Below are 13,509 nucleotides of genomic sequence, written 5' to 3'. Positions count from 1 at the left end.
TAGAATAAAAGTTGTGCAGAATATCAAGGGCTCTCATTTGACACCAATAAAAAAGGGCTGGCCCCTTAAATTAAGGACCAATGGCCCCTAAAAGTTTTTGCTTAATAACTCAAAAACGGTTAGGATTTTGATATGGCTGTCGCTAGAAAAGTTGTTTGTTGGGATCTCATAATGGTCGTTACAATGTTATTTTGTAAGTGATTTGTGTAGTTTGAGTGTAACAAGCTTTACATGTTAACATGTACCTGTTTTCATTTGACAAGTTAACGAAAGTCTTTGCGCGTACAACTGGCATAAAGTTACTGCAGAAAGTATGCTGGTTTATACGAACGGCATTAATTCATAAGAATTTCTTTTTTTTTTAGAATACGTGCTTTTTTTTAGGAGTTTAAGTCATTGTTGTTAAGTTTTTATAATGCACAATCCTTAAAAACGGGATTTGGAAAACAAATCATTGTTAACTTTTTCTTTTCTAGTAAACCACAAAATATGGAATTAAAAACATCTATATATGCATTACATTTTAGTTATAAACTCCATGCATTTAAAATCTACCTTGAATCAGAGCTGTGTGTGTGTACCATTACGTAAGCTCTCCCTCGCCAGCGGCCGAGAAAATCGGTCACCATGGTCGCGGCTGGACTACCTAGCGGTCAGCGGTTATCTAATACACGAGAGTTGCGTCTCTCATATATGTGTTTATTTATCCGCAAACTCAAGAATTGTTTTCGTTTTGATTACACATATTTATGGATTAAACGATTGGGTGTCAATTAAGAAATCGTTCAGTTTTAATAATATTTAATAAAAGCAATGGCATTCTCAATCTAAAGCAATAATAGACATAGATCAATTGTGGGTTTTAAGTTTAAAATAAATAACTTCTATTTGATAGAGTAAGGTCATTATACTGTAATCTTTTCAAAGCTTCCTGGGTTATGAGCTGTGCGGGTCTGTGCGTTGTACCTTTACGTAATCTATCGTTCGCCCACGGCCGAGGATCTCAGCCACGGCTGCACTACATAGCGGTTATTTAATACACAAGATTCGCACACCGAGACGCACACTTCCATGCATATGAACGTGTTTGAGTAAATATAGCCGTAAATAAAAGAACTGTTTTAATTTTATGTTATAAAAGTTTGTCCATTTTGTATTTAATTAACTTTGAATGTAAATGAATATTAATGAACGATATTACTCCAAATCGGAAACATCGTCAGACATAAATTATTGGTTGGTTTGTTTATGTAAAATATTTTATAAACTGTTCAAATAATGTTTTAAATCAACAACAACAACCCCCCCCCCCCCCAAATATTAATAATTTAAATGATGATCATCCATCGCACATGGCTGAGGAGATCCGGCGCGAGTGGACAAGTGATCCGCGGTCGGTTCGTGATCTTCTACATGTACCTTATCACGCGTTCATGTTTCATATTTTGTACGGATTATTATGTTTTCAACTATTATATTGGTTTAAGATGGAAAGATAAATTTATTTTACTTGTACAGTTGATTAAGCATTGATGTATACGAGAGCGTATAAGGTGGTTTAAAAATCAAATCAAATTATAATCAAAGTTCCATGTTACATGTTTGCGGTATGTGCTAGCACGATAAAAGAATGTCCAGAGTTGAGGCATTCGATGAATATTTAAAAGAATATTCACATGAGTTTTAAACAACTTTGGATTAGATTCTATCGGTCACATATTAATCACTTCTGTAGTTTTTCTACATGTATACGTTTCATTGTGGAAGCGAACTCATTGCTGCCCCCCCCCCCCCTCCCCCCGGCCCGCTGACAGGAGCTCGCGCTGGTATTTTTTTTTTTTTTTTTTTGATTGGCGAAACGATATCAAGATCTGTCGAAAATCATTTTTAGTGGCTTCTTCTTATGTGTAACATTTTGTTTCACTTTCCCACCCGTTTGTTCATTCGGTCAGTCTGTGTTTAAAATTGAATCGCCACGTGCGACCGAGAATCTTGTGTCGCTACAGTTCAGAACATATATAGCCCCGGGTCATCAATTCTTATGTAATTGAGTAACAGTTGGAATGGTGCTTTTACTACATAAAATAATAAATAAAAAAAATCATCCACAAAAAATGTTACCGTAACTCAATAGTCAATACCAAAAATAAAATCCGTATGATTACAAACTGAAATCGGTTTTTCAGTATTCGGCGGGATTTGATTTTTCTTCTAACATTAGCATTTTTATTGGTTTTAGAGGTAACGATGTAAAAATACAAACAGTAAAAAAATCTGATATTATTAACATTCATAATGTTGAAAAATATTTAAAATTAAATTAGTCACATTCGTTAGGAAACAATGTTATACAAACATCCGATAATTTTTTTTCTATGTCGTATCATTCGCGTTAATAAATATGTCCTTTACATACTCATGTACCTCAGAAAAAATTCAAATGATTAAACAAAAAAGAAAGTTGTAATTACTATTTCGGATTTTTTTTCAAAGTAATTTAACATTGTATTGAAAAGAACAAGAAATAAAAATGATTTAAATTTTTGACTCAATCTTCGTATATATTACCGGCGCTCCTTACATGTATAACCGCGTACAGTGTATAGATTATCATGATCTATTTGAATTAAGTACCATACGTAAAGATTCCCATAATAATTAATTGCATGACTGTGTACATTGTAGGCAAATCCCTGTGCGTTAATTACTTTTAAGACCTCTTGTTTTCCGTCAACAGTGGTTTAAATAATTAAAATGATTACTTGTAAAAATATCTATAATCGGGATTCCAAAGAACTTACTTCCCGCAATTCATAGAAATGATCAGTATGTTAATTCTATGTTTACATTTAATTTTGTTCAAATAATTAATAAATTTACTATCATTTAAATTGTGTGCTTCATCAAATGCTGATTCCGAATACCTTGAAGTCATAAATTTTCCATTGGCTATTGACAAAAAAAGAGACGCTTGACCATCCAATGAAAACAAATACACAGAGTTTGATTGACAGGTTCAGCCAGGTGCAGGTCTCACCCGATGTCCGAGGTTATGTGTGCCGCTTGCGCAAAGCCGAATGGTCTCAGTAAGAGTTATCGATGTCAATAAATAAAAAAAAAATACATGCTTATCAAACCATGCTCGTGTAAGTTAAGGTTGATTACGGCCTGTTCCAACAGAAATCATGTTTTGCTAACCGTATTTAATATTTTTTAATATAGCGAATTTTAATATTGTACAGTCATTTTACCGGTAACGAATCAGCATGCGGTTTCGTCGTGCATGCAACTTTTATTATCGGAATTACAAATGTTTTTATTTTCTGTTTAAATCGCGTTTCTTTGTCCTTCTAAATTGTAGTATAAAACTTCCGAAAATATAAAGGATGAATTACGGAGACAGTAATTTTCAACACCCCCTCCATTTTCCATGTTTCGAATTCGTTTCCCTGTATCGAATTAAGCGCCCTTTATCACTTCTGGCCGAATATTTTGAGGCGAATTAATTTCCAAAATATACTAGAGGTACATGTTAATGGACTTATAAACGAAGAAGGAAAACAATTGTGGGAATATGTCATTTAAACAAATAACATGATCGTTTTTTTCATCATACCGTTTTCCCGTCAAATTGAAACCGGACTTGAACAGTTTTCATTTGCGTTACTTTATAATATTGAATTTTCATAAAAACACTTTATAATAGTAATTGATGATAAGTAGTTGCCATTTTCCTTTGTTTTTCCCGTATATCTATCAATATATGCAGCCAAATAATACTTCTGTCGCAAAGAACCGAAACTATATAGGAAAACTACACGTGGTTCTATTTGAAGTCGTAATTTCATTCAAAGCTCCATTATAATTTGATATGATGCATTATCTTTTTAAATGAATTATATTTACTAATTATGTACTAAATAGGGATCAATAACAAACTTATTTTCATAGTAAGGCTTAATTGTTTTCACACTTTCGTTTTTTCTGCTTTGAACTTCCGGCAGCTCATATGTGGGTCACATTTTTAATTTGTAAACAATTCGGTAAATAATCGTACAAATGGCAAACAACTTCACGCACTGATAGAATATTTATTTCTGTTTTATAATTACCTAGCTAGGATTTTTTAAAACCTCAACTTCGTCTTCAACCAATAATTTTTCTAAAATTTATTCGATATTGGCATATATTCGTTACCGGTAAAACGACTGTACATGTACCAGTACTGAAACATCGTATAAAAACGTTATATATACATGTACTCTGTAACTAGTCGTCTTTTAATACATATACCTTTCTTTTGTTTGTTAAAAATAAATTAAATTTTGTAAAATGATAAGTATGTCATTTCTTCTAGATTTTTTTTTCATGAAAATACCTACAAAAGAGTTTTGCCAATCACAAACAGTTTAAAGTACATGTAATGTAAAACACGGGCGCCATTTTGAAACCAATTGTCAGAGAGTTCCGAATAAAATCTGATGAACGTTTCACATGGTTCTCGCACGCTTTGCTCGAAACGATTTACACGCTTTGACCGAAACTCTGCACGCTTTGTCCGAAACGCTAAACGGTTTACACGAAACGCTTCACGATTCACACGAAACGCTAAACGGTTAACACGAAACGTTTCTCGCACGTAAGTCGCACGCTTTTTTGGTGTAGTAGTACGTTTCAGGGTCTGTAAATTTTGTCAGCACGCAACAATTCTAAATTGCACATTGTCTTCATAAATTTAGAAATATTTAAATAAAGAAGTTATCTTAGAGTAAAGGTTACGTGTTTTGTAAACGGGCTCGGTTTAAAAAAAACCCACAATTCCTGACATGACACATGAGTACATACTGTTTATAACAATGCTGCTATTCTCTGAAAATGTAACTCGCCATTAAATATCTCATTTTTTAAATAATGTTTGTTACGATTACATAAACTGTGTGCGACAAATGGTTTTCCTAAAACATTTTCTTTTTCAAAACACGTTTTATATGCAGGCTTTCAATCATAACACGTTTTTATAACAAAAGCAGAACTGAAAGTTAAGTAATTATAATCGTTTGACACCATATCACATATATTTTCAACTCACAGCAACAACGGAAGACCTACTCGTGGCTTTGCCACGAGCTCTGCTCTAGTTAATCATTTATGTCTGTTATGAACGTAGCGATCAATGCAGTATGCAATATCGCCACCGTCGTATCACACATGAATCACCAAAAAAAGAACACTTTTTTGTTAGATAAAAACGTACCCTGTCCTTAATTAAAATAATTTTGATAGTATTAACAGTGATACAATGTGTTGCTGAAGGTGCATATATAGGTACATTTGGAAATATTCCTTACATTACATCTTGATAGGTATACTATAACACTGACCTGACACATATGTACCCGTTAAATCATAAAATTTACACAAATCAATCATAACAGGAGCGCAATTCAAGCATTGCAGGAACATCAACACTGAAAAGTCGTGGAATCAAACTCTACGATTACTTACACCACTTTTTCAACTAATTAAGTCTCGCTATTGATTATTTCTAATAATAGCACTGTTCATGCGAGTTTGTTACATGTATGTTTTTGCAGAAAATTGAGTAACAAGGTTTTCCAAAATTCCTCAAAACTAACTTTTATGAAATATTTACCAGTTTTTGTCCCATTTGAAGTTTTGCATTTTTAAACATACTCAAGAGTACCCAAATCAATATTGCTAGTGATCTAAATCAACCACATTTTCGATTGGCACTTTCCATACAGTGATCATCAAAACAGTTAAATTATAGATACATCTATTAAAAGAGCATAAAATGTTTGTCACATTCATTAATACAAAAAATCAACTAAAAACACGAAGTTATTTAAATTTAACAGCTTGAAACACCTTTTAAAGCATACACAGAAAATTTTTGCCAAAGAATTTCGCAAAAAAAAATAAAATAAAGTTATAAAAGTGATGATTGTTTATCGTAAATTGATAAACTTTCGTACATCATGAAGAAGAAAACGTAAACTTTGGTTGGTTTTTAAAGCTTGGTCTGCTTTTCTTAGAGGATTTTTTCTGAAAATTGACATCAGTAGAGAGTTTCTTTTTCTGCAAAAAAAAATCAGACATTTATTGGGAATGTTTTGTTTTGATCATGATAGGTCTTGTATATTCTTCACATTACTTAAAAAAATTGAGACTAAGACAACAAAGAATTGTTTTTGATTTATATTATTGATAAAAAAAAAACCTGTTTATTAAATCAGAAATTTTCCTGATAAATAAATTCATATCGTGAAAATATAAATGAATTTAACCTCTTTGTTTTCCTTGGCCTTTTGCTTAACTGGTTCTTTCAATAAAGAAAGCATAGCAAGCAAGTCTCGCACTTTGTCATCTATTTCGGAATTTCCCCAATCTTTTTCCTTGATGATTTGTTTCTTAAACTCGACAAGTTCCCTTAGGCTGTTGCAAAGGAGCTCTATATTCGGATACAGGTCAGGATACAATTTAGCAGAGTTGACGTTGCGTAGTCCGTAAATATCGATGAATCGTTCAACATCATTTACTGCATCGTAGATTTCGGCGACTTTGCATCGGAAGCCTTCATACTGAGATAACTTTGAATGGTGTGCCTCATTTGCAATGTGGACCTCATACGTTTCTTGAACTTCTTCAATATTCTGGCTGCATTTCATTAAAAGTTGAAATGGATCAATAGTATCTGTACTGCAAGAATCAAGTTGCGAGTCACTTAAAGTTTTAACAGTTGATTCAAGGTCGTTTAAGCGTTCACAACTATGACTCAAATTGGTATCTTTCAATCGGTTTTCCTGTCTTTCATAAATGATTGTATTATCATTTGAACCCTCAGAAGACGTAACGTAATGTATTCCACATACTCCACACATAGTTTGGACATGCGATGGAGAACTGAAACTTTTTTCTATTTCCTCATCTCTTTTAGTTTTTATCAGTTGTTTTAATTTATAAATCATTCCTAAACTTTTTTTTCGGAAAACATACTTCCTCAAAGCACGTACGATAATATTTATTGCCCTTTCTTCTTTTGATTGAGGTTCTTGCTGTTTAATTAAAGTTTCCCTCTTTTCAGTACACAGATTGTCTTCCTGCAAAGTGTTTTCAATGTTATTTTTCACATGAAGATCTGATAGATCAATACAAACCTTCGAATTCTTATTATGTCTTTCAATAAGCATTTCACTTTCTCGGTCTTTACTGTTATGAGTCGATAAAGTTTGTACAACCCGACCTGTTTCTGGATTTAGAAAATGTACCTTTCGACAATTTTCCATATTAAATATCTCTTCATGCAATGTCACGTCCGCGCCTTGGCAATTTACTCCAAAACAAAATAAATTCTCATCATTTTGTTTGCAATTGACAAAGTCATAATACATTAACTGAAAATCACTGGGCTTCATATAATGTTTCTTTGTCTTCTTCAATCTCTGCTTCATTTCGTCGGGAACGTTTTTCTTTTTTTGTAACGAAACTAAAGACCAAATCTTTTCTGCTAATTCTTTTTCAATTTCTGCTGCTTTGTCCACCTTCTTTCTCAGATTACAAAATACTGCAAGGCACAAAACTAATAATCGTTCAGAAAAGGCATTCCTCTGAGCTCCTACCAATTTGTTTTCTTCGCTTGAGAATACAAAATCAAAAAGATTTATTTTAGACGAGGTTCCAAAAAGTAATTTTCCCATTGAGTGAAGAGATTTTAGAAGAGCCTGTTTATGCTGCTTGGAATCTTTACTGTTTTTTATTATATTTCGGATTATGTCTGTGCGATTAGTAAATGCACAGCTCATCGCAATAGTGTTTCTATAGTACGACAATGGTAAGAATATTTTGTTTGGATTGCTTTCATTTGGAGTAGTCAACAGCGCCGTTGATGAAAAGAGAAAAAGAGTTAGATAAAATTCCATCCAGTATAAAAGTGGTGAGACACATGTAAGTAACATTACATCGCACTGACTAAGTGTTTCACAGAAAATACCAAATTCAATTAAAGCTATATGTGGTTTAAAACCTTTCAACAGTTCTTGACACTCAGATATTCTAGCACAAATTGAAGACAACGGTAACCTTCGCTCTTTCACATCATCAAATGTTGGCTCAAACTGTGGTTTTGTCACATCCTTCTGGATAGTTGCTTTAGGTTCTTCAGTTTGTGCAATTTCGTCTTTATTTTTTAATACAAATGCTGGTGTAATTTGCAAACGCTCGCCAAATATGTCATAAACAAAAAGAAACCAAAGAAAGTTTGGAACTTCGTCCTTTCTCCAACTCGAACAGTGATGTACCAAAACTTGCAAATAATATGTCAAATTTTGATGAAAAAATCGTTTTCCTGGATTTTTAAGAAAATTACAAAACTGTAGCATTTGTTCCCAGTCCAGTGTTGAAAAACTGATTGTACCGTTATCCTGAAAAATATCTTGAAGAAGGTACTCACAATTAGAATATGAAATTACTTTAAGCGATCCAAGCTCTTTGTCAAAAAATAATCCTCGTCTTTCAAGTTCCATAGAACCAACTCGAATGTGCATTTCAAGCTCTATGCGTTGAACAAATATATGCACCCGCTTTCTTAGAGTATCTAACGAGGATTTAAGACATTCATCGAGCGTATTTTTCAATTCTTCTTCCAATTTAGACTTCCATTTTAGGCCACTTTCTGCAAAGAATTTGAAACTCCACTTGCAAGCATCAAGCAATTTAACATCACAGACATGTCCACTTAAAATATGCTTTGGAATAAATGATGCGGCGATTGGTTTTTGCCGAGGGTATACCCGAAATATTCCTTCTTTTGTGGATCTATGAAAACCATAGTATTCCAAAATATCTACAAGTTGTGTCCTTTCGCTTTCATTAATGGGTCGCATCAAAATGTTTAAGGCTTTGAATAACGTGTCCATTCCAAGGATACATTTTGATAAATTTTTGGGGTTTCTAAGATCTGCATTCAAAGTCATCCAGTCCATACAGTCCAGCTGGCCAGCAATATTTGGAAATGGCTCGCAATGGTCAAATGCTCCGTACGCTTGTCCAATTTTTTGTATTTCTTTGTTGAATTTTCCAACAATTAATATTGCTTTCCCAGCTAAAGCTTTTTCTTTTGAATCGTGCATTGCATAAAATACTTGTTCTAGTTTTTTGCAAATTTCCATATTAAAAGGACTATTCATATCGTTGCCATCTAACCTAATAATGCTATTAAATATGTGGCATTTGTTTCTTAAATCACTATCTCCTAGATTTGCAGCATAACACAAAGCTTTGTCTGTCATTCCATCGTTCAGGTATACGTCAACAAGCTGCCTAGGGGTTCCTGCAAATATGTATCATAAGAAACCATTATGCAAGATTTTATGGGTCATGAATTAGGCAAGCAAATAACAATTGTATTTTACTAATATGTATGACAGACTCATGACCAGTACAGATGAAATATTTGCAGTTTTCTATTTGTAAATTTATCTTGTAAGTTTAGTGTTAGTAAATTAAAGACAAGGTTGGGTCAATATATCATTCCAATTTTTCTAAAAAGGCAATAAAAAAATTAAAAAAAGATACAATTCCATCAACAATCGCCCTACTTCTTACCCTCTGACTGTAGGACGTTAATTGCTTCTTGTATACGATCATTCACCGTCAAAAACTCCACTTTGTGTTTGACATCTGGTAAACGATTTAGGGCCAACATCATCTTCTCAATTTTGCCTTGTTTAAGGAAGGACTCTGCTGCTTGAAGACTTAGTTTTTGTTCAGAGTGGTTTGGTCCTGGAGCATTTTCAACGAGGCGGGATGGAATGGGTTCGTTTTTGACTTCATAGCCCTTTTAAAACGTTATAAAAATTATCATCAATTTATTACTTTTTAATAAAAGGAACAGAATGCATGAAATAGAGCATGTGATCATTTCGTATTCAATATTTACCTGTACTAATATTTGATACCTATGAAGACAGTCAATGGCGGCTTCGAAGAGATTATGTTTGATTAACAGAGATAATGCCTGTTTGAACTGCCCTGCTTCTTCGAAGCATTTACTACCTTTAAGCGGTAGACGCATTTTTATGTAGATCTCTGCAGCTTTTTCTACCTGTTAAACAGATAAATGTATTTGTAACATAAATTCTTGTAGACGAGTTTTCCTTTTTCTTCAAGGAACATGTTAAATACCAAAAAATCATTTCTTTTTTATCTAATGGGCACATATCTCAGATATTTCTGGTGTTTACAGAATTATTACCTAAAATTGCATATTGCACTTAAAACATAAAATGCGATTTAAATTACCAGATAGAATAGAGATATTTTTTCAAATGGCATGATGCATGAAATAGCGAACTTCGTATTACCAATTCTTATAAAAAGTTATGTGGTTTCAGTCAGAGCGAGTTAAATATGTATAAAATGAATTTAAGATATCTAATCAAATTAACGATATCTTTGTATGCATAATTGATAATACCATTGATTTATAACGGTGCTTTATATACCAACAGTTAACGTTAACAATACATTATATTACAACCTCTATTTACTAAAGCAGGCTTCCAAAAGTAAATTTTATGTTCCTACAAATGCCTTTCGTTTAGTTATTTTTTTATTAAAGCTGACATGAATTCATAAATACGCATTATTTCCCTTATATCTCCGACTACCGCCATATTAGTTGTCGATTTCTATTGTTCTGCTAATCGCTACACACCCTCTATATAAGGCTGAAAGCTCTATTCATGCTTCACCGCATTCAGGTATTTCATTCATCCGAACACGTTACCTTGGACGAAAAGACGTGAAGAAACGCGTTTTGAACAAAAATAATGACAACCACTGCACTGGCAAGGAATATCCAATAAACGACGAAACAAGACGGACTGAAATCCAGACACAGATACTTCAAAAATCCTCGATAATTGTAGACCGTTTTCCTGTGTATGTTATAACATTGCACATGCGCAATCACACACTGTGGCAGATCGAGCATTGTCAATGAGCGCATGGATTTTTTTAAATAGAAACCGGTGAAAATGATGTTAGGTTGTTACTTTCTTTGATTTACTGTCATTTATCTACTGTGTTAGATGTAGTGCCGCCGGGGTTTTCAAAAAGATACAGACGTTATACACTCTGTATGAACGACACACGTGTTCGATGTGCATGTGAAGTACTAAGGGAGTACTATTTGTGCAAAAGAGTACTGATACCTTGGAAAATCTTTCAAAGAAAAAATATATTTTGTATTTTATTGATTGCTGTTTCCTTTATTCTTTACTACAAAGATTTTACTAAAATTTGTAGTTCATGCATTTAGAAGTCCGTGTAACCTGAATGCCACGATCGGGAAGCAACTGACCGTAACTTTCTCGACCGGTATATATACCCCAGTGGCAGTAGAGGAGCAATCAAAACTAATATGGCGACCAAACGCTTTTATGAGTTCATGTCAGCTTTAATGTTTTACTTGAAGACGGCAGCTGTTTGCCTGTCTTAATATATTGATTAAAAAGTAGAAAGTTACCATGTTAGTCTTTCTGTAGAGATCAGCGGCAAGAGATAATTCCTTTGCGTTTTCTAAGCACTTTCCTGCTTCTAATGGGTGTTCACATTCCAGAAAATCGTGCGCCGCAGACAGAAACAACTCTCGCATTTGAGCAGGATGTTCAATCATTCTGTTAAATTAATAACATCATTTAATATGTTTACAATTATTTTATACCCATTCTTTGAAAACAATTGTTTTTATGTCATGCATATTTGAACGGTTTTTTTCATTCATCATGTATATTTTTTGAAATTAAATATGGGACTTATAAAAAATCCTTTTAGAAAATCTCATTTACTTTTGAATCACTAAAATTGATTTTTGCACATACTTGGAGGCATCTAAGGCTTTTTGATGACATTTTGCGATTTTTTCCATTTCAAATTCCCCTGCTTCTCGGAAACATGTAGCAGCTGTGTTAAACAATGACTTCTTCATAAATTTTTCTCCAGTTTCAATCCACTCTTCTGGCGAGGAAACCTCGGCAAATCCTAAATTAACTGTTAGAAAATGTAGATCAGTTTACTACAATGTACTTTATGCAGGTATACTTCATTGTATTGTAAGGGCAATATTCAGACGACTTTAGTCATTAAAACGTTTGTATTGAAACTCTAATAGTGAAACCTACAAAACTCTCTTTAATCTAATTTTAAAAAGAGACAATCATGATTTGATGAAAAACATTCATCAGTGTATAATATTTGTTATTAGACTGTTATATCAAACTTTTTAAAGATGTGACCATATGAACGTTACGTTGTAAGTAATGATATTAAATATCGATATTGGTTATGTTTTATCTCTTTGTTACCATTTCATTGCATTGTATTTCGTGGCTGGTGAAGTTTTGATACATAAATAACCAAAGAAAATTTTTCCAATTTCAACAATTAGCTGTGAAGTATATATATTTTTAATTTTACAAAAAACTAATTGAATTTTCGTCTTAAAAATTACCAGTCTTGTTCGAATAGACATTGGTTAATTGACTCAGATTATTTAATATAAATTGTAACACGCATTACGTATGCAAGACAATAATCATGATACATGAATGCATAAAATAACACAAATGAAACTGAACAATTCATTATCACCATCTTTAGCTACGATAACTTGATTACAATACCTCACACAAAATAATGCGAAAATTTTTAAGTATGGCAGTATTATGACACCTACATCCTGTTTCCCCTTCTTTGACACTTTGTACAAGTTTTCTCGCTTTAAAATATTCAAACATCGGTGCTCTGTTATCTTCATTCTCATCAAATATCCAGACATGAACTCTTGCTCTGGTAATCGCAGTATATAGTTGCTTTAGTTCCGTGTTCAAAACTTTGTGTTTATTTTGGTCAAATGCAAGTGGTCGAGGCCTGTTACTCTCTTCAAAAACGCCTGCAAAAAGAAAATGGCAAGTTAAGAAACATGTATCTAATGTGTACATATATATTTTATTTGTATCTTATCATTTTTCTGTTAAAATCGAGTGTTGATCTTATGAATTCAGTTACTGCCTTAATCCATCATACGTTATACACATTAAAATTGTAAAATAAATTTGTCTCCAGATATTACAACCCAGCCGATTATTTTCATAGCAGTAGCAGTTAGAGGAAAATTTCTTACTAAATCTGATATGAAAATTGCATAAATCAAGATATTAGTATTAGCATAACAAAAAATTCAAAGGATGAAAGGGGGAAGGCTCTATCATCAAACACTTAGGGTAAAGTATTCCTCTCGGATAAGCCTATGGGAATAATTCCTGTCTTTACATTGAACATACTGTAATCAATTTCAGTGAGACTTTCACAATCAGCTGAGGGTCCAACTTGTATTTCATTCCCATCTGCGTTACATAATTTCTCCAAGAATTTTGTCACGACCCTCCATTCTTTTCCAGCCTGCACACGATTGAAATTTTAAAACTT

The 13,509-nt window shown here is 33.0% G+C and overlaps 1 protein-coding gene across 1 annotated transcript in view; it reads right to left on the bottom strand.

Annotated features, from left to right (window-relative positions):
• Positions 1–5,144: 5,144 nt before the first annotated feature.
• LOC128158579 (uncharacterized) overlaps positions 5,145–13,509 on the bottom strand; it is a 39,675-nt gene continuing 31,310 nt past the window's right edge. Inside the window, exons 28-35 of the mRNA XM_052821478.1 lie at positions 13,365–13,482; positions 12,758–12,973; positions 11,904–12,072; positions 11,549–11,699; positions 9,959–10,123; positions 9,625–9,856; positions 6,309–9,349; positions 5,145–6,099 (exon numbers count right to left, since the gene is read on the bottom strand). Coding sequence (XP_052677438.1) covers positions 5,998–6,099; positions 6,309–9,349; positions 9,625–9,856; positions 9,959–10,123; positions 11,549–11,699; positions 11,904–12,072; positions 12,758–12,973; positions 13,365–13,482 — 4,194 coding nt within the window. The 3' untranslated portion in view covers positions 5,145–5,997. The remainder of the gene's footprint in view (positions 6,100–6,308; positions 9,350–9,624; positions 9,857–9,958; positions 10,124–11,548; positions 11,700–11,903; positions 12,073–12,757; positions 12,974–13,364; positions 13,483–13,509) is intronic.

Source organism: Crassostrea angulata, chromosome 8 (assembly GCF_025612915.1).
Source record: "Crassostrea angulata isolate pt1a10 chromosome 8, ASM2561291v2, whole genome shotgun sequence".
Classification (NCBI taxonomy): Eukaryota; Metazoa; Mollusca; class Bivalvia; order Ostreida; family Ostreidae; genus Magallana; species Magallana angulata.
Note: the sequence above shows the minus strand (reverse complement) of the source record. Positions and strands in the feature narration are given on the sequence as shown.